This window comes from Wyeomyia smithii, chromosome 2 (assembly GCF_029784165.1).
Source record: "Wyeomyia smithii strain HCP4-BCI-WySm-NY-G18 chromosome 2, ASM2978416v1, whole genome shotgun sequence".
NCBI classification, from domain to species: Eukaryota; Metazoa; Arthropoda; class Insecta; order Diptera; family Culicidae; genus Wyeomyia; species Wyeomyia smithii.
In genome coordinates, this window is record NC_073695.1 from 109,817,093 (window position 1) to 109,840,028 (window position 22,936).

At 36.5% G+C, this 22,936-nt stretch overlaps 1 protein-coding gene across 2 annotated transcripts in view; it reads right to left on the reverse strand.

Moving 5' to 3' along the window:
* Window positions 1–4,713: 4,713 nt before the first annotated feature.
* LOC129724618 (LIM/homeobox protein Awh-like) overlaps window positions 4,714–22,936 on the reverse strand; it is a 97,194-nt gene continuing 78,971 nt past the window's right edge. Inside the window, exons 3-7 of one of the 2 annotated variants that reach the window (XR_008727935.1) lie at window positions 5,718–5,935; window positions 5,405–5,623; window positions 5,210–5,335; window positions 5,043–5,138; window positions 4,714–4,975 (exon numbers count right to left, since the gene is read on the reverse strand). Coding sequence is in view for 1 of the 2 variants with exons in the window: in XM_055679636.1 (XP_055535611.1) it covers window positions 5,113–5,138; window positions 5,210–5,335; window positions 5,405–5,623; window positions 5,718–5,935 (589 nt within the window). In the remaining variant the exon portion in view is untranslated. Of the gene's footprint in view, window positions 5,139–5,209; window positions 5,336–5,404; window positions 5,624–5,717; window positions 5,936–22,936 lie in introns of both variants that reach the window. The other variant, XM_055679636.1, reaches the window with a different exon arrangement.

Below are 22,936 nucleotides of genomic sequence, written 5' to 3' on the forward strand. Positions count from 1 at the left end.
TTCCACCAGGCCCGGATTGAAGGGGGGCAAATGCCCCTGGCCTTTCGACACGAGGGGCCTCTCTGGTCCTAGGCCAGATGTGAATACAGGTTGGAGACCTTTTTCCAGCGAAGCAACTAATTTGATTTTCGACTCCAAATTTTCGAGGGTCTTTTTTACCCCATTTAACCCTTTTCAAAAAATCTTATATTAAGTAAAGCTTTGTTTTGTTATATAAATAAAAACAACCCTAAATACTTCAGTACGATCAGAGAACCCTGATAACTTTGTATATATCTGAAATATATTATTTATTTCCATTTCACTAGCTTTTCAATTACAAATATATGTTCGAAAACAAATTGTTCTAGACCCCCCGAAAGAACATTTTAATTTTGGTTGGATATTGAAGGGGACAGCTCAAGCTTTCGAATGACGAGTATTAGAGCGATACTATTTTTTTTTTTTGATAAGTTCTTCAACCAGAGACACCGTGACTACGGCTCGAAAATATTTCTTTTAGTAAAAAGTAACTAATGCATATGAGTGTTACATTAGTAAAACTTGTCAATAATCATAGAAACATGTGAGATAAAAGTAAACTTTTTTCGAAAAAAATGTTTATTTAATTTGTTTAGTTATACCAAACAATAATGTAGAACATTGCAAAATTGTATAAAATCACTATGAAAAATTAAATTGAAAATAACTGATTTTTAGGAGTAATCTTTAGGAAACTACATACCTGGGTAAAAGTCCATTTGAATAGGGAGATAGAAGAATGATGTCTTCTACAAAGTTGTTTCTTATAAATGTGCTGCAAAACAAAGTGGATTTCAATATTCCAAAATGAGAAAAGTAGAATTCGTTTCTTACTGTTAAGTGGATTATTCACAAAATTAAATCTTCTTCGGCATGGAAAATAATTAATGTAACAACTTTACTGAAAATACTGCGGTTTTAAAAAAAGATTTTGGGTCAAACAAATTTTGATCACTGCAGCTTTGGAAAGAGTGTGCACCGTAAGCAGTGTCGAAGATGATAGAATAAGGGAGTTTGAAAAAGAGAACGGATTTTTTATAGGTGAATGGGCGAACGTTGTGCGTGAAAGTACATTGCTGTTTCATAAACTGTATAACAACCGTAAACAAACATATCGTTAAGATGTCACCAAAGATAAGCGGCAAAACAGCCAAGTTCAGACGTCCGTGTGTTTGCTATTTCCAGGAGAACTAACTAAGCACGCTGAGTCCGAAGTTATAGCTGTTACGAAATACACTAGCATGATGTAAATTACTTCTTTCTTCCTGCCAAATGAACAAATTACAATCACGTTCATGTATTTTCGAATATAACAAAGATTAATCCGCGATTTTCATGCAACGACACAATTCGGGAAATTAGTTTGTAAATAAGTTAAAAAAATATTGCCAGAAAACGAGAATCAACCCGCGGCATATGCAAATGGTAATTCGCAATAACCAGAAATTCAACAGACAAGCTTAGTACCATTATTATGACAACACCAATGGCACTTCTTAGCGCCCAAAAACATTTATTTAAAGTTGTGGAACAGTTTGAGTGGAACTAAATTTTGTTTCGAAATGGAAAACTGTAACGACGCCGGCCACGCCCTTGCAATCAGGTACGAAGAGGGAAAGGATGTAGGCGTGACCTTTGCTATTCGGAAACCTTGTTAACCTATGCATTTCCACAAAGGTTACAGGAAGGAGGTTTTGTTAATTGGGGAGGGTAAATTGGATCAGGATTCACCTTGATGAGTGATGCGATCATACATGTACTCTATACTCGTCGCTATTGGACTATTACCGGTTTATTCTGCGTTCAGTCGGCTGATTAGAGATGCACATTTGGTTTGTTTATATTTGGTACCGGTTTAAACTAGCAGACATTAGTTATGCTGTAGGGACCACGCGCGAGTGTGTGTGGTCTAATTCACTAGAGCACAAGACTGCTCAACTTTCTCATTTTGACCGATTCCAACCAACAAACAAAGGCCCAGTGAGTGATATAGTTCAGTGATCTGATAAATACTATGCTACAATATGTGGTTCTGATTTATACCAATATACCACCGGAAGGCCGTTCGGACCACTCACAAATTTGTGGTGTTCACTTCGGAGAAACTCAAGTTATCATATTTACAAAGCCTAATAGTCTGATCAGTAGTAACCGTGGTGAGCAATGCGTTAAGATATATCCTAATCTCGCGGGTTATCCTACGAGTATTAGCAGCGTTTTAGCGAGTGTCAGAAAAATAATAACTACTTCAATTAAATAATGTTGAAGCGCTGAAACGTTTCATTGTTGTGTCCAGCCGTTTTTTACTGTCTTCTCAGAATTCTTTTCTGTTGCCGTTTGTTTGAGATTCGAGACAGAGTATCACAAATCGGTAACAGCCCAAAAAATTACGTTATAACTTCAAGTTTCTTTTAAAGAAATAAAATAAAAATAAATTATGAGTTTTTTTCAATTCATTCTTAGGCACTCTATACATATAAAAATGGAGTTCCGTCTGTCTATCTATCTGATCCATATAGACACAAATATTACAGAACCGATCATGAATTTGTATATAGGGGTTTTTGGGGCCAAAGAAGATTCTTATGATAGTTTGAGGGCTCCCATACAAATGAAAAAAGATGTTCTGCATACTTCGAGAACTAATCAAACAAATAGAACCAAATTAAATAAAAAATAAAAAAAAAATACCATCCAATACCGATATTTCCGGAACCAGTATAATGCCTACAGGTCAGAAATTGATTCCACATTTCATTTTGACGATGATGATAATGATGATGATCCCACCTCGTACCCCTACATCGGTTTGAGCTGGTCGATTTATCTAAGATATTATATAGAATCAATGTAACCAGTTGGCAAATTATTAACGGACTGGTTATTAGTACAATGAATAAATAAATAACAAACTATTTTCCAATAACATGGATCCAAGGTAACTCTTTGAGCTCCTGAATCACCAAATACGAGTATTTCCGTAAGGAGATGATGAACCGATACAAAAAATTGACCCGCGGCATCTTTTTAGGTTCTAAGATGGCGACTTCCGGTTTCTGGTCCGAATACCACCCAATTTAAATCGAAATGATGCACAGTAACCATTATATTCTTTTTCAGAGAGGCATTTTGTTAGTGTTAGATAGAAGATATTGACATAAACAGTCTAATGTAATATAGTCTATCATAACAATAATAAGTCCAGAGAATTTTCAAAAAGGAGAAGTTTGTTTCGAACTAATGATTTGAGTAACAAATAGCCTTAGGTAGTTCTACGTTAACCTTTGCACACAACCCTTCCTGATAATTAAGTTTATACTAAAGAAAAACAAGAATCGATACTCGATATTGTTTGTTTTGATGTAGAGAAACAACCAGAAATCTCTATCAAATCGTCTTTAACTATGGCATTCCTCTTTTGAATAAATCACTAGATTGTATAAATAATCACGAAAAAGTAACCAACTATCTAACGGATCAGGCTTCGAACCTTGAACCATCCAAAATGTGTTATGAGACGAGATTTATCGTAAAGCAACGATACTTTAACTCATTCCCTGACATTCGAACGTTAATTTAAGTTCAACAATTATACTTGAAAATTTGCACGATGAAACTATTCAGTATGGTTAGAGAACAGATTGATCTTTAATCTGCAATACAGTTTGTGTCAATCGTGCATATGGTTGATGAGTAATAAGAGTTTGAAGCTCATTTTTTGAGTTAAAAACTGATTCCTCTCCGCCGGGAATGGGTTAAGACTTATGACAAGGATGTCCTCATTTCGACAAAACCAATAATTTGAGGGGAAATTTTATCCTTCCTATAATTTACTGTATAATTTAATATTTATTGTTCAATTTTCACAAATTAAAACCAAAATAACTTGAAAGTGGATGCATTCACGAAGTTAAGTAGCTTCTTGATTTGAAATGACTATTTCAATTGTTTAAGATCATTTGATTACAAATAATTCCAACAATGTCAGTTTTTTAAAAACGTAACCGTCTATAAAATAAATATTTTTTATTTCTCCATTCTGGACTTTTTATCAAAATTTACGCTATAACTTGAAGTTTTATTTTAACTAAAAAAACAACTCTTCTTCTGTTAATCAAAATTTATTGTTTATTTTTTTTTTTTTTTTGATATTTTTTTTTACTTCGTGTTTTTTTTTGTAATAAACAGATACTAGTTGTCTACAATTCGTTCTCAGACATTTTTTATGCACAACTAATGCTTTCTGAGCTACGATACTTTGAACAAAATCTATGCCAAAATGCATATGCTTTTGTTTTGAAATTATTCTTGAGTCTGAAAAATTCCTCCACCCGCCGAAAATACTCAGTTTGTCAAGTCAAATACCTACGTATGCAAAGTTTCATTCAAATTACCAATGGTTGATATTAGACTGTAGATCGTTTGTCATGGAACCACTCTAAACAATTAATTTCCGTCTGTATGAATGCTTCATAAAATGCACTAAATTTGCTATATTGATAGCACTTACCTTACCTTAAAAATCTATATGATTTTCGATGCGAACATCAGTACTCCTCATTGTAACAAATTATTCATGATATTCAGTCACCATTGTTGTTTTCCGATCAAGCCAAAACTATCTGTGAGGTAAACGAAGATGACCAATGCGTTTCGCTTTCTTTCAAAAATTGATAAACTTATCCACTTCAACAGTTACACTTTATTTATCGCCACAGTAATGATTTTTTTTTGATTCACGAATTCAGCTTATCGTAAACAGTGCACACATCATTCAGCACAATAGTATACAAGGTATCTTGATCATCATTCGATCATTTGATTCTGAAGTCACCTAAGTTTTAAACAATCAATAATATAGATTAGTAAAATATAACTAGAACGTCCCCTTATTATGCTATCCAGAGTGAGAGCATGGTTCAAATCTTTGGTTTCTGTCTTCCTGATGATACATCTGGAATTATGTGCTATAAATATTACAACTAAATCCATACAACAATATGTGTCATAGTTTTGTCTACCGACTCAGCAATCATTCGTTTGGCAGCTTCCATCCGGTGGCAGCTGCAGCAATGATTGCATCCCTATGTGTTACACCATCAAATTGATCAAATTCACTGGAAAAAGTATATTCAAAAAACATGAAATCAAAATCAGTTGCAGTTATTATTTTTCCTAAAAGCTTTACCATGAGAATTGAACATGGAAGGTGACTTTCCCATACCGCTGTCGTTATCACTGAGACTCGTGTTGCTGTTGTTGTTAAGATCCTGCCGCAGTGTGCTAAACATTGCCGCGTTATGATCTCGGGGAACTGTTGAAAAAATGACAAATTCATTGCTATTTACAGTTTCACGACGCAATACGGCTAGCGGAAACCTACCATGAGTGTGTTTCTTTTGCCGCGCTCTTGAGTTCTGAAACCACACCTGAGTAACCCGCTTACTGAGTCCCGTCAGCTGGGCTATCCGTTCCAAATCCTGCCCGTCCGGGTTACTATCGACCTGGAAGTTCGCCTGCAGGATGTGAAGTTGTTCCTCTGTGAACGTTGTCCGCACACGTTTCGATTTGTTTTTGTTGAAGCCGTCGGTGCTGCAACCATCTGCCCAATGGGGCCCAGTCGGGAACAAAATTTATTGAGCCATCAAAAAACAATATAAACAATCAACCGTTTGCATTGATGAACGAAAACCTACCATCGCTCGAGTTAGAGCCTTCGTCCGCGGTGTCCATGTAGTGAATCTTGCACATAACCTTATCTTCGATCAGTGCAAACTGCTCACCGGTGGATAACTGCCGGCCGCAGGTGTCACAGGAGAAGCAGGCCAGATGGAACACCAGGTCCCTGGCCTTCCGCACCCAGTCAGAGGGTGCGATCGACCGGCTGCACTTGGAGCATTTGGCGCCAAAAGTTCTGGAAACAGTGCCGGAAAAATAAGCCCTCTTAGTTCAATGGAAATGTTGATTTATGAGCTAGTAAATAGGTTAGATGGGATTAGATAGTTAGATGGGAGAACGGAAGAACTTTTTCGGTTAAGTTGGGATCTATATCAACAAAATTAATGGCAAAACGGCAAATAATTTCTTTCAATAACAATTATCATGACGACTGAGCGTAAGGTTTAAAAATTTATTGTAGAAATATGAAAAAATCTGCATTTAAAAGCATATAGCTTACGTTATGTGCGAATTTGGTATCCAATAATTCATTTCAACAGATTATTTCAAGCTTTCGACAGCTAAGACGAGCTGTCGTGGTACTATAACCTACACAATAAGTGAACCAACTTGCGGTGAAACCAGAGTCGGCATCGAACGCAAACGCACATTCCACCGTGACGTTACAAAGCTTTGACAATTCTGTAGAGTATGAACCCGCTGAATAAAACAAATATGTTTTAAAAAATATATCTATAAGAAATAAATAAATAAAATAATAAGAAATAAATAAATGTACATTTTAAAAAAAAATTATATTTAGAAATTAAAAAGAGTACTTTGAACAATAGATCACAGCAACCTAACGGTTAGCAACAGAACTTTGTTTTACGTGAAGCCCTATTTAGAACTCCAAGCGAAGTGAAAATCTCATACAAAATGGTCATTTTTTCACGCCCGTGAAAAACACAACCTGCAAAAATTTCACTTCGCTTGAAACTGCAAACAAATTCGATCCAGCGAAATCGAAGGTTGTGGATCTCATCCTTTTCACTTGGATTTACTTTTTTCGAGCATGCAAACGCTAGTGCGTTTATATTCTATCAGTTGCAGCCAATTTTCACTCCGCTCGGAGTGTAAATTTGTGAATTTCACTTCACTTAAACTGTAAACTGCAGGCTGGTGAAATACCTGCGTGTTTCACAAACGGGTTTTCACGACAGATTTCGTAAGTGAAAATTTACGCTTTTTCACTTGTCAAATTTTCACTTCGCTTGGAACTGTCAACTATGTTAACAGCAAAAGCCGAATCAGTTTTTGGAGAGCTGTTGTAGAAAGCGGATGGAAAAGTTGCACAAAGAAAAAAAGAAAAGTGAAGAAGTCAAGTTGGCTGAAAGAAAAAGGATGTGGTCCGTTGGACACGACAAATTTTTTTGGTTTGGTTCTTGTTCTAATCTGAAAATTTTCCAGAAAACCCTTCAATATTACAGTGATCACCCGATTATAGACTGTTCCGAAAATTATAAATACATCTTTTTTCTTGAATAAAAAAAAATACAAGATTTTTCGGGTCATTTTATTCTGAAATATAGATAATAAGTGTTTTTTTTCCAGTTTCAATTCAAGTTGGGATTATTTTTCGTAGGATACGCGAGTTCTCTAACTTTTCTCTTAACACTACTCATAAGCTTTTGCACAGTGTGTTCTCCGACCAATTTTACCACTTTAAGCCAATCTTTTTTAAATTTTTCAACATTGTCCGCTGGTTTGACAAATTTCCTCAGTTTTGCCTTGGTCAAAGCCCAATAAGTTTCAAGAGGGCGAATTTCAGGGCAGTTTGGAGGATTCATCTCCTTTGGGACACATGTGACATCATTTGTTTTATACCACCATAGTGCATCCTTAGAGTAATGGCAGGAAGCAAGATCGGGCCAAAAGATTGGAGGATTGTTATGCTGCTTAACCATGGGTAACAACCTTTTCTGCAAACACTCTTTCACGTAAATTTTACCATTCATTGTGTCATTCGTAATGAATGGACGAGATATTTTCCCACATTCACAAATGGCCTGCCAAACCATTACCTTCTTGCCGAATTTTTCGGTGTAAATGGCTTTCACTGGTCCAGGGACATCCTTTCCCTTCGGTGATGTATAAAATTGCGGTCCTGGCAGAGTCTTATAGTCCAGTTTTATGTAGGTTTCGTCATCCATGATAGCACACGCCATTTTTTTGGTCAGAAGTTTGTCATAAAGCTTCCGAGCTCTCGGTTTCACAGATTCAGCTTGTTTTGGATTTCGTTTTGGCTGCTTCTGCTTCCGACGGGACTGCAGACCCATTCTTCCCTTGGCACGCATAACGTTACTCGCCGAGGTTCCAAGCTTCCTTGCCACATCTCGTACTGATACTGAAGGATGCCGCTTGTAGTATTCCTTAACCTTTGTGTCCATTGTGGGATCAACAGGCCCGGGTTTTCTACCACGTCTTGGGGCATCAGTAAATGTGCACTCTCCCCAATACTTCCACAATGCGGTTTGAACCGCTCCGACACTTTTACCTTCTTCTCTGGCTAATTTTCTTATAGAAAGACCACTCACGGTGCCCCATTTGTGCACAATTCGCTTTCTTTGCTCGGGAGAAAGGCCACGCATTTTCAAAATTTCGCAATAAATGTTAGAAAAAATGACAGCATCTGTTTCTTTTGGATGTAAACAACAGGACGCAGCCAACGTTTGGTTGAATACTGTACGTTATTTGAAATGACGGTTGATCGTAAGTGTATTTATAATTATCGGAACGGTCTATATATAATATATATAATGTTTGGGGTGATAAAATAGGGAAAGTGATAAAATCGGGAATTTTTTTTATTAATATTTTGTTATAAAAGATGATAAACCAATAATTTAATACGTAAAATCAGCGATTTAAATTACTACAATAAATATAATCATATGAAAAAGCAGTTCTATCTGTCTGTCTGTCTCTCTGATCCGTGGAAATTTTTATGTAGAGGTTTATGAGGCCGGAAAAGGTTATTAGAGTAGGTCGAGAATCCTCCCTCTTCTTAATAGGAGGGCTCCCATACAAATATAACACAAACTTCTGCGTAACTTAAAAACTAATCAAGCAAATGTTACCAAATTTGACATGGTGAGCTTTTTAGGAGTAAGAAATATGTCAATGGTGACTTGACACCCCTCCCTCCTCTTCATTCACGAGAAGAACAGAAAACAGAAGAAAAGAAATCAATGACGTAGTTGAAACAACACCGATGAATTTAAAAATAAAAATTAATCGAGAATGCAGTCTACAGACTTTAAAAGACGAAAGTTTGTATCTTAACTGCTACTTGTGAATAATTGCGAGATTTGTAGATAGTGGACGTGCAATTATTCTGAAAATAATATTTTATGGGAAATAGCTTGTTTATTTTAATAGATAAAACATAATATTTTTTTGTAAAAACATGCATTTTTGGAAGGCTGATAACTTAAAAGTTGGGAGTTAGTGCCTTTTGAAAGAAAACTTCATATGGTTCGTAATATGTAAGAGATTTGCTGAAGACACTATGCGTCTATCTCAATCAAATGAAGAAGGAAATTTTTTATCTAACTTTTGAGTAAATTTATCACCCATTTTTCTATATCAAAAGATGCGTTGTTTAATAGCTTTAAAAATGTATGAATATACTTTATGGCTTGAACCACTATTCAATTAATCGAGCGAAAACGCCAAAATAAAACACTGTGCAATGGTTGAGTTTTCAATGAAAACTATATCCAGAATGATGTGATTCTAACCAGAGCTGTGCAGAAGTACTAAAATATTGAATTCAAATAGAAAATCCGTTCATACTGATTTTTTTTTTTGATGAAATGCTATATGATGATAAAATCTATCGAAAAAGGTGATAAAATCGGGGGCCGATAAAATCGGGTACTGATGTAATCGGGTGATCACTGTATTACAGATTCTGAGAGTGCACAAAATTTACTATGAGAACGATAAGAAATAAGAAAGTTGTTTACTTTATTTTTATTACTGGGAAGTGATAATAAATCGTAGCATTCTTCTTAAAGTCAAAAACTTTGTTTATGTTTCTTAAAGTCAAAAACTTTGTTTTGTTACTTAAAGTCAAAAACTTTGTTTTGTTCCAAATTACATAATTTATATATCTTCTTCCATGAACTGGTAACAAACAGTAATCGAACCGTGAAATCTATTTTTTGTAAGCAAAACTTAAACTTAACTTTAACTTTAACTTTAACTTTAACTTTAACTTTAACTTCAACTTTAACTTCAACTTTAACTTTAACTTTAACTTTAACTTTAACTTTAACTTTAACTTTAACTTTAACTTTAACTTTAACTTTAACTTTAACTTTAACTTTAACTTTAACTTTAACTTTAACTTTAACTTTAACTTTAACTTTAACTTTAACTTTAACTTTAACTTTAACTTTAACTTTAACTTTAACTTTAACTTTAACTTTAACTTTAACTTTAACTTTAACTTTAACTTTAACTTTAACTTTAACTTTAACTTTAACTTTAACTTTAACTTTAACTTTAACTTTAACTTTAACTTTAACTTTAACTTTAACTTTAACTTTAACTTTAACTTTAACTTTAACTTTAACTTCAACTTTAACTTTAACTTTAACTTTAACTTTAGCTTTCACTTTAACTTTAACTTTAACTTTAACTTTACCTTCAACTTTAACTTTAACTTTAGCTTTAACTTTAACTTTAACTTTACCTTAAACTTTAACTTTAACATTCAACTTTCACTAGAACACTAGAATTTTGACTATTACGTTTTTGGAAGGGTCAAATACTATGTTATCTAGTGAATATCCACATTGAGGGATGTCAATTTTAAAAATTGGTTTCGAAAATTGACACTGAGAATGTATTATTGATATATTTAAACAAAAGCATAATAGCATGTTTGATCGTCCGTGTATTGCCTGCGGTTGATGCAAACACTGGTCAACACAGGTTTTGCCCTAGAGCTCAAATTGGAAAATAATGAAAGATTATAGCTTTCTAACCGTTTCTGTGAATTTTGGTGCCCCAAGCGTGCTCGGAAGTGCATCAAACGGCTGCAGAGTAATTGCTCAAACTTTTCCAGTTTCCAATGAGAGACTCAAAGTTTTCTCGTAAGCAAATGTAGAAGCGACAAACCCGATGCGTCTAATTCTCAACAGCTTTTTGAAGCACTTCTAAGTTCACTAGGGGCACTAAAAGTCAAAAAGTGGTTAAAAAGCTCAGATCTTCCATACTTTTGCAGTTTGAGCTCCATGGCAAATTATTCTAAGTGTGCAACTCATGACGGTCTAACTTTCTAATGATGAAAATAACGCAGAGTCTTTGCACAAAAAGCCACCATGAGACATGTTTAGGAAACTCACTATTACATCGCATTGTTATTGAATGTTTGCTTGCTTTCCAGGTGTTACATTCCAATGCGGAACTCGCCCTTTTGTTTATTAGACACAGACTTCACAGCCAACGATTTCGTGTACAAGACAATTGCGGAGATAGTGCTACGATTCTATTGAGAGTCTCTCCCGAGTCAGGATTCGAACATACGACGACTGGATTGTTAAAACCAGCATCGTACCAGCAAAAAAACACCGAGAGCAAAAACAAATATCTTCAATAAAAATTAATTTATACATGCATGAATATTGAGAAAATACACATTCTTATTATTTTAAATCCTTTAACTTTCCGTTTAACGTTACTCTAACTGTCACTGGACTTGTTAATTTATTTTTAATTATGCTGACTTGTACGCTGTCGCTTTGATAATGTTTTTAAATAAATTTGCCAATAAAAATGGTTTCGGTTTCAAAAACCATGAGTAACATTTTTCTGAAAGACATTAAAAACGAACACGCTGTTAAAACTATCTATCATTGAGTTAAAAGATTGAAGTACATCGTAATTACGTCTATAATTTTGTGACATTAGTTTATTCCTCGCGACAATGTTCTTAACTTTCTTTCTCTCACTGTTCAACTTATTTGGAATGATGAGCAAAAATATTTCATCGATAAAGCGCCAAGTTGTGATTATTAATATGTTCCTACTTTGCAATACCCAATTGTGAACATATATCGAAATAAACCACCCAATATGTTACTTGTGGCATTCCTGATCCTTACTGTAATGTTTTCAATCGAATGTCAGTTATATCCGAACAACTGACTGCTGTCTATTGCATTTCATTTTAGTTTTAATTAGAATCAACCCAGCAGACGATCATTTTCCTTCCTCTGTTCATAGTTGTTTTGTTTTCCAAGCAAGAACGTTGTTCCCATGCGACTCGCACGCTTCTGTTTTTATTTAGTTTTATTTATTTCATTTTAATTGAGCACAAACTTCCCCGTGGTCACTGGTGGGCTTTGGGAAGCAACAAGCAACCCAAGCTCAATGAAGAAAAACGGGAAAGGCTCCCCATTCAAATGACAATTTCGCGATTCTGCAGGGCCGAGCTTAAGCGCACCGGAGCGGATGTTGTAGCCGCGCGAAGAGAATGCGCACATTGCCAAAACACGGCTCAACAAGGAGCCTATATTTACGCCATCCGTGTTTCTTGACTGCCGGGTGCATGTTAAAAACTGTTTCGCTCCTGAATCGCGATTTGCATATTACAACAAGATCGAATTATCGCCAATGTTTTAAGCTTGTATACGCCCGCCTTCACTCGGAAACGAACGGTATATCTACGGGGCATTCAGATTGTGTTTGGAAGCAATTTGGACGAACAATTTGAGATAAAGTAGCAAAACATAATAAAAGTACCAGACTTTTGCAGAAGCTTTCCCACTTCAGATTTCTTCTGCTAATTGTTGCGGAAAAATGGCAGCATGTCACATATTTCGCAATATACTCCACCTCACATTACTTTGCATAATTACTCGTGAACAAACCTAAAACTTTAATCCAGCTTACTAATCTCACCATCTCAAATTAAGATCTATCGCATGAACTACGTCTAGATCACCCGCGCTAGTAACGATACTATTTAAGCGATTTAGAAACATTAATAACCGTTAAAGTTCGAGAGTACAATACAGGACCTGTCAATCACACTGGAGGCCACGGCAGACAAACAAAAAGCACTAGTCATAACTCACATGACCAAACTACAGTCATACTGCCTGTGATCCCTACAAAAGCTGGACAAACCTTTGCGCAAAAGATCAGTTCCTCGTTTGTGGGTTCCTGATGGTCGCCGCTGGTCACCGCACGAACTGAGATATTTCCATCAATAACTCAAACCACAACAAACAAGCATTGGGGCAGAAAAAAATAGTCTAGCTCTTTCACTTCACCGGTGGTGAATTCGTGTGATATGCTCGTGCTTTATTGATCGAAGGAAATTAATCATTCTACCGAGCTTAAAAGTGGAATAATTTATTGATATTCGTTTCCCGCGCCTTTTGAGCTGCTGATCAACGTTGACGACTGTTTGTTTGTTCTTTTTTTCTTCTTTTTACGATTAGGAAGAGTCTGTGCAATCGATCTAGACTGCTCAAGTTGTTTTATCAGTCTTATCAGAAAGAAACTTTTATCATTCACAAGAAATTAGGATAATACTTCCTGCATATCTTTTCTATTTTCAATTATGGTTCTTTTCGGCCAGAAAAATTTAACATCAGCGCAACACATCAAATCCCTGCTAAACGAACAAAAGTAACAGGCTCGTTTCGGCCGCGGTTTACTAAAAAGGCAACACATTCCGTTTCACGTGCTCGGGATTCAAGACTCGTTCGTCCGCGATCGTTCCAACCCTCCCACCTGCACGCGCACACCTGATGCCACCAGAAACGGCGCGCCAAGAAGATTATTAATCTTTTGCTTTTAAGTGTACCCACCACCTTATTGATCGGTATGTTTATGCTGTACGATCGCACATGCACCGTCAATAAGTATTGACCCCTCGTGCGTCGCCCGTTCGATACGATCACGAAGTTTTCTACTTCTCTCTCGAACAACAAAAGCGCTCGGAACAACAATAGGGTCGCGGAAGGGGATAAACTCCGCCAGTAAAGTGACTTGTTTTGACAGTTATTTATTTATGTGAAAATGAAATTATTATATCAAACTATTTTATCTGACATGTGTTCCATGAGTGTTATTGGAAGAAACAAACGTACCCATGGACTTTTGCTCACGAGTGTAACGAGATTTCCGTAGCCACATGTTTATATTGGTGCGAATTTCATCAGTTAAATACGAGTTACAGCGAACAAGAAATAGAAACGACAGATGATCTAGAAATCGAGCAACTGAATCATTCTGTCATTCAATGTACCGTCTGGAAATTGTTTATCCATATACCCACTCAAACACACTGCGGTCTTTTGATAAAAAAAATTGTTGCAAATCATTCAAAGAGAAAAAAACGAGAAATCGATAACTAAGTTGCAATACTCGTAATGGCGGCGAGCTGTGCTTCAACAAGTGCTGTGCATTGATATGATTTGACAAGACCTATTCCTCTGGTCTAAAAACAGCTTAATTACACCCAGTAAGCTTAAAACCATACATACAAGCATTTCAGCCTTCACGATTCCACCAATTAAAAACCTTGTTCAATGAGTCTTTCGACGTGTATAGTAAATTAACATTAAAACTATTGATTAAACAAATAATCATTCAAAAAAAGGATGATGTTGAAAGCCACTCGGAGAAAAATCAAAATTCTATATGGTTAGTTCATGACCACCTTTCAAAGCTCGTAATAACATTAAGAACCAGCAATACCACCTTTTTAAAACCGCTATACGACTTCATTTTCGGCTTGCTAGCTTATTTAAGGTTTGTGAACGCGTTCATTTTCATTGGTTGACGACGGTCAGCAATGCCTTTCAATGGCCGGACAGAAGAATTCCTTCCTCCCAACCTGTCCGTTTGCATCTCCGATGACGACTTTTACGTCGTGTTTTAGGCACTCGTTATAGGATCGTTCAAGTTTTCTAAGAACTCATCTTTGACGTCATCAGATTTGTCGTTTGTCGGTGCATCTACACACTGTAGCTGAAGAATTCGCCCTTAATCCTCAACACGCATATGCGGTCTTCTACGGGCCTCCACCAGATATCTATTGTTTTCTAGTTTTTCAGCACTACGGAACGGACGCCTCGTTTCGCAGCTTTGCCGTCACTGTAGTAGATGAAGTACTTGAAAGAGGTGTGTGCAGTAGGGTGCACGAAATTCGAACCACCTGAATCTCTGCGATTTCGACTCCCTGCCGCTGTAATGCTCGAGTAAGCAAGCCAGCTCGTGTCCAAGTACCCAATTTCCAATCGTTTACCGTTTTCTGTTTTCGTGTTCGTAGCCTATGTCTTCGTCGATTGTTTCGTTCCGTATTTCTAATTTCGTTGTTGGTAGTCAGGATAGGTTACGGTATGCTACCTTACCAGGGTAAGGTACCTACATCCTGCTGATGGGGCTGTCCAAGATAGGTGTAGCTGGCGGGATAAAGCATTTCAATGATTCTAACATCCACTCCGGGTCAGACGCTGTTGTACGACGCCCCTAGCATGTGGGCATAATCCATTCCACCGGAGGTTGGTTACCCGATCTCTGCCCCGGGAAATCGTTTTGAAGCAGTTTTTGGCCGGTGACCGCCCTTGCACAATATTCATATGTCTAAACTTGTGTGATATTGAGCGAGATTTCGTATATAAACCAATCAAAAGGTACAAGAAAACATCCTCTTTGGGCGACACTGTTGGAGATTCGGTCATATAAGTTCTGCAAGGACACCGCAAGTCGTTAAAGTCTTCGAACACTTTGGAGATGACCACAATGTGTTGCAACAAAACGTTGCACCAGCACATACTCGGAATATGGTTCAAGGCTAGTGTAGGAACAATTCAAAGGATTTTCTCGATATAGATAGCCACCAAGCTCTCCAAGTCTGAGCCCAATGGACTTGATTGCCTGGTCCTACATAATGTCGTAACTTGCTGATTACAAGATCTCCAACTTAAAACAGTTTAGAGCGCTAATCCAGATAATCTGGAACATTCCTGAGAAAATACCCATGAAATTCGTGCATGCGCCTGCGACAGCTTGGAAAGGCGTTCGAAGTGGTGAAGCTAGCTAAGGGAGAGGTTATACGGGGTTCCAGGACACTGTGGCGTTAAAGGTAATGAAATAGCCGATACGTTAGCCAGACAGGAGTCATGTACCGATTTTATTGGCCTCGAATCGGTCTGTGGGTTGTCATCAAGCGCACTGACAACAATATTGAAAACTTGGGAAAATAGGACAATACAAAAAAGCGAAACGCATTATTAAAACTGTGCGTTAAAAGAGCACCTGAGACAAATTGGTTAGTCGGATGACGAAATTTGTCGCCTCTGCGGGATCGAATGATAAACCGCAGAATATATCGTCAGTTGAATTCAAAGCTGTCACAACTCAAAATTCATAGTTTCGAGAAAAACGCGTTTGAAAATTTGCGTCGAAAATTTCTTTTTTCATTTTCGTGAAAAAATCAAATTTTAAGATTTTCCATATTTACTGAACTTGTTTGGGTCTATCAGGTGCATGTAATAAACAAGTTATAAGAATTGTAACCTCATTTTTCTGTCATTTTAGGGATATTTTAGATTTGTGCAATACAGGCACATCTACTTATATTTCTGGAAATATTTTGAATTTTGAAACGGGTCTTTGTGAGATGAAACTTCATAGTATTTGGCATCGTTTGCCATCAATAACTCAAAACTGCAAAATTTTGAGTTGTGCCAGTTTTGAATTCAACTGACGATATGCTCTGTCAATGTAGTGCACTTATACAGCACCGAATAAAACCCTTTGGAAAAGGAACTATGAAGTCTTTCGAGGTCTGCACATCCTAATTAGGTTATACATTTCATACAAAATTCAGTACAAAATTTGGAGAAAGGGTGCGATATAACAGCGACTTGATACGTCTGCCACGAGTACCTAGCCTATATCACAACATATCAAAATGGAGGTCGCAGTGGTCCCAACATGAAATGTTACAAAAAAATCAATTTACCTAGCGGTCGGACCCAGCCTTTCTCATTCAAACTTATTATTCGTTAAAATAGATTTACATGAACACTTCAATCCAATAAAGGTATATTCACTCTTTGGGTTCCAAAATTTTGATGTTTTTACTAAAGTAATATTTGAAGTATAAAAATATGAAATTTTACATAATGTTAGTGCTTAAGAAATAGCTAAATAAAAGAAAGGACTCCAAATTTTGAACACTTTAGTCACGAGCAATACTTCATAGTAATATTAATATAAAGTAATATTTGAAGTATAAAAATATGAAATTTTACATAATGTTAGTGCTTAAGAAATAGCGAAATAAAAGAAAGGACTCCAAATTTTGAACACTTTAGTCATGAGCAATACTGGGAACGTTCAAAAGATATAGCATTTTAACAAAAAATAGTTTTAAATTTCCTAATTAATTTTTCGTAAAAATGTAATATCTCGAGATTGGCTCATATTACCACGGGGTGATAAGTGTTTCTTACGTAAAATTTTGCGAGAAATACGATGAAACCATCAAATTTAAAAGGAACTTAGCTACATTTGCCGAAAAATGCTAATTTAGTTTTAAAATACGAAAATAATCTATCTGGCAACACTTCTGGTCAAAAACAATATTTTTTCTGGATTCCGTGGTTTATTTTCCTTAAGATTCACCTATCACTATTTTTCGGGTGTCTTACATCAATAAATTATGAAATAAATTAATTACGAAATTTATAACTATTTTCGTAAAAATATCGTATATCTCGAGATTGGCTCATATTACCTCAGGATGTTGTTGTTTCTTACGTCAAATTTTCCAAGGAACACGATGAAATTATCAAATTTAAATAAAAAAGGCTGCATTTGCCGAAAAATGTATTTTCAAATACAAAATAATTTATCTGGCAACACTTACGGTCAAAAGTTATATTTTTTTTGATTTCTTGGCTTATTTTCTTCAAATATCATCTATCAGTATTTTTTGGACATCTTACGTCTATGAATTGGAAGAAAAAGAGAAAAGAGATTTTGAACTAAAAACGCGTGACATTGCAATAAAGAGGGGGGTCCTACAGAGCGGGGGGTAATCCAATCGACACCAAAATTGGGATTATTCCAAAGTGACAGTAGATGAATATTTCCCCCAACTTTGAGCAAAGCTGTGGTGGTCGTGTCCAAGTGGCATGTACATTTCGTATGGAATGACCCATATTTAAATTATGTAACTATTGAACAACACATCAAATTGTTATGAAGTTTGTTATTTATTTGAGAGATAATCGTTCATATGACACTAGTTATATTGAAATAAGTCGTGTAATCCTTGAGATAATAGACTTTCATTATTTTTACAATTTAAAACATAACGGTCGAAAATCCGATTATAATCAAATGAAATGGGAACCTATAGGGCAGCCAAACTTTGGAACCACGTGTTCAATCATTATAATTCTTCAGTTAACCCTTAACTAGCCCGCTCATCTGATAATAATATTGATCAAATCGGTTGTGTAGTTTCTGAGATAATGAAGTTTCGTGATTTTCACATTTTGAAGTTACAGTCCGATTACAATAATATTCAATACGGTGTTATGAGGCACTAGACCTTTTATTTGACTCTAATTTTGTGGAAGTCGGTTCAGCCATCTCTGAGAAAAGTGAGTGAGTTTAGGTAGTCTTCGGAATATGTTTCTTTAATAGCTGGATTTCACATTTTTAAACTTAACAGGCAATGTTGAAGTCCGATTGCAAAACAAATCAATAGGGTCTTATGGAGCAACCAGACCTTTCATATGACACTGATTTTATGAAAATCGGTCCAACCATCTCTGAGAAACATGAGTGAGATTAAATAGTCTCCAGAACACGTTTCTTTCCATAACTTTTGAACCACATGTCCAATCTTTATAAAATTCAAAAGTTAAGGCTTTTTAGGTAGCCCGTTTATTCAAAACCAATTTTGTTAAAATCGGTTGTGTAGTTTCTGAGATAATAAACTTTCGTGATTTTCACATTTTGATACATAACACAAAAATTCGACTTAATTAAAATTTGATAGGTTCTTATGGGGCAACTAAATCTTTCATTTGAGAATAATTTTATGAAAATCGGTCCAGCCATTTCTGAGAAAATCGAGTGAGATTGAAAATTTGCACATACACACACATACAGAAAATACTCAGCTCGTCGAGCTGAGTCCATTCGGCCCTTTGGAGCACTTTCATACCTTCGGTTTTGCCAGTGATTGCTATACCATTCTAGGAAAAAGGCAAAAAGAGAGAGGTTATTTCAAAACATATGCATATATGTTCACTATGAAAAGTTCTTTCAATTAAAAATACTCAAAAATCAAAAGTGTGATACTTACATTTCATTACGAAATTTTCAAATTGTATCCAAATTTATAATCCCGGTCTAAATAAATTTTGGACACCCACTTCCAAAAGATAACGTTGACAGATTCAAATATCACGAAGTAGTTTAAATGTGTTCAAACTTGTTCGTGAGCAGCATAGTATCGGTCGGCAGGTTCATAGAAAGTGTCGTAGTGGAACCAAGGATCGAAAGCTGCATTCGAACAATGTGGACAAACCCAGGACTGTTGAATTATGATATCGCCAAGGAATTCAATGCCAACAAAATCAGTGCCAGTACAAAAGACGATCCTCTTGGGCGACTTAACTTACGTGAAGATAAATTATGGGCTGCTTTCTGGATAAAGGTTCTATAGAGCCACTGACCAAGATGATGTCCCTAGCAATTTTAATTTCGTTTTTGTCGATGAATTCGCAAGAAAGCTTATAATTTGGTAAGGTATTGGCAACTGCGGACAAAGAACCCAGAGTCTCGCGACGAGCAATATCATGGATTATGAAACTAACAAGCAAAAATTGCCTGAGAAAATGTATTCTTCCGTATATTATAGCTCAAATGTAATGTTTTGGCCTAAATTGACAAGGTGCCACAACATCGGAGAAGTACTACAGTGGTATCGAAGAAACAGGCTTCAATCCTCTTAGCCGCCTCACTTCACCCAATTGAGAAATGTTGAATAATCAAACAAAATGGCCGCCCAGCAAAGTATCCAAAATAGGATAAGTGGTATTTAGATGTAGTTGTAGCTCGAGATTACTGCAAAACCAAATCGGAATAATTTTTCTCGCAATTTTTCGTTTTAAAGTGCAATTGAGTATTTGACATTTTTAATGACACGCTGTATTTGTATCCTAAATTGTACAAAAGTAAATAAGTAGATTTATTTATGAGTAGATTTTGATTAGGTGAACTCTCTCCAAAACTGCAATGATTGAGTCGGAAGACTTTCTTGCAGCATATAAGAAATCTGATTTACTGTTCGCAAATAATAATTGTACAAATAATTATATTCCAATTTTAAGGTTCGCCAAACGATTTAAATGCGGCAATTATATTATTTCGTGAAACAATTTCTAAATTCATCAGAAGAACAACAAGGATAAATAAAGTAATCAATTGCAGACCGATGCATGATTCAGAATCAGTATTGTAACAACTGCATAAATCATATCTCAAAACCATTCAGCATCGGTAGGAATCAACCATGTCCAGGTTGGCTCCGCATGATAAATGCACACAGATGCCAGATGCAACACATGATACCAACACGCTTGCTTATCATCCGTTAATCTACATGGACCGGGCGTAACAGGCAAAACTACAAATCTGCTACAACACTCACGGAGCGCACGCCGAAGTTTTCGTACAACGCATCTCAAATCCAACTCAGCAGCAGCAGCATGAGCGGAAACGCCGGTCCCGGCATGGTCATCATTCGCGTCATCGTCGTCGTTGTTCAATAAATCATGGACACAGTTTCTACAGGTACAAAACACATTTATCACTCACTATGCATCACTCAACTGGTTCAGCTCGTATGTCGTTTTGCTGCCTCCACGGAGCTGTGACAAGCACACCAGTTAGTGGTAAGTTTTTGCAGATTGCGACTACCGATCTCAAGTGAGATAGGCTGGAAGCAATTATTTCCAAATTTGTTCAAACATCAGAATCGTAATAATATGTAATATACTTATCTGTGTTTTGATTTGAAACTTATCTATACACACGTGAAAAGCACACCAAACTAATCACAAAATATCTGGCAACCTTCGTTGGAACTTAAACATCCTATAAAACTCAGATACCGTGGAGCTTACTTCCCCGTTACTAGCGAAGCAAGAAGGCTACACGCTACAAGATCTAATCTCGACCGAAACACATGCAATACCAGTGTAGACTTCAAAACTTTCCTCAGCTCTGTCCGGGCCTGTGGTCACAATCGGAACGAGCTTCTTTTTGTATCGCAGTCCGTTCGTAGCATATAAGCTGCTAATGTTGAATTTAAAAAACAGTAAACTGCAACAACTGCGACTGAGACTGCACATGAGCAGTCACATTAGCATTGCTGGGCTCGCAGGGATTGCACGATGGCACCAGGCAAGTGAGCATTCCAGGCGAGATTGCACACCCGGTAGACTTAAGCGGCCATTCTCGCGGATCATACTTGTTCTCGGCGGAGGTAATGGCTAAGGGCTGAGCATTATTCGCAATAAGCTGTTATTACATTATAAATTTTAAACTAGTGCTGCGGATTAAGATCTTTAATTTTTTTAAACATCTTATTTTGCTTTGTTGAATATATTAAAACCATGCCAAAACTGTTTTCGTAAAATCACCATTTTGTCCGATTTAAGAACGGTTAGTTTTAAAATATGGGTAAGAAAATGATATTATGTGGGCAGACTCTTAGAATTTTAATAACAAAATGGCGTCGAAAAAACATAGAGAATTTCTGATTTCTCAAAAGTTTAAAATGCTGTCATTGATACCCCTTGGGTGAAATTTGTCCAAACTCGTGGAAATTTATTTTGCACCAAAAAATCGTACATAGAAGCCAAGACAAAAGAAGAAGTAAATTTTTGTTGTACTGTGTTATTTTTATTATTCTTTTGGAAGTTAGTCGTTGCTTGAACATGCAAGAGCTCGAAGTAACCCTAATTGTTTTGCATTGCTAGACCTTTTTGGAATATTCTGTAAAACCATCAATTACATGGTGCAACAAAATTTTACTTTTTATTCTGCCTTGGCTTCTTTATATGATTTTTTGATGTATTTGATGCAAAAACAAATTGCCCCAAGTTTGGACCTGTTTCACTTTAAGGGGCAACAATGGCGCCATTTCGTATTTTTGAGAAATCGAAAATTTTCATTATTTTTTCGACGCCAATTTTTGAAATAGAATACTTCTCTCAGAAAGTCCGACTACATAGGGATGTGAAATGAAAATCTAGAACCAAAAAAAGTTAAAAATATGTCGAATTTCAAATGGTAATAAATCGGTTAGTATTCGATGGATTTCCTTCATTCTTGCAGCAATAGATTGGAAAATCTTCTAAGATTCTTCCCAAATGAAGATAATTGTAATTTTATTATTCAAACTTTTGTACTATTGAAAATTGTCAAGCCTTGTCAAAACGCAAAATTCGACCTCTGATTGGTCGTTATATGATTGCTTCCCAAGTACGGTCGACAGAATCATATACCTTGCAATTTAAAATATGCTATTTGGCGTATATGAGAGCCTGGTTCAGCCGAAGCCGCTCACAACAGCAGTCATCCTCCCTTAGCAGCAGCAGTAGCAGTGCAGTAGATACCAGCGATAGCGGATAGCCGCCAGAGCTGCGGCATAGCAATAGATAGCGCACTAGTTGCAGCGGATCTCAGAATCGATACAAGCTGGGCCAGCTGGTGCAGGGACAGCGGATACCAATGGCAGCGTATAGCGGTCACAACTGTGGCATGGCTACGGATAGCGTAGCAGTTTCAGCGGATATCAGCATCGATAGCAGCTGATGCAGTGAGGCACTTTAGTGGAACGCAGTCTCTGTGCGATAGTGGGCACTAGTAAATGCATTCAATGAAAAGTTGACTAATTTTGACAACACGTGAGGCCTCTGCCATGTTGAATGCCAACGCGAGCGAGCGGGCGAGATTCTTGCCGTAGGTAAATAAATAGCCGTAAGTAGAGCTGTTCATTACCCTACGGCAAAAATCTCGCCCGATCGCTCGCGTTGAGCTGTAGGGATGCCAGGTCATTTCTCCAAATGTCTTCACGTACCAAAGACTGAAAAAGTTACACCGGCAAATCAAAAACTGTCGAGCAAAAAAAAAG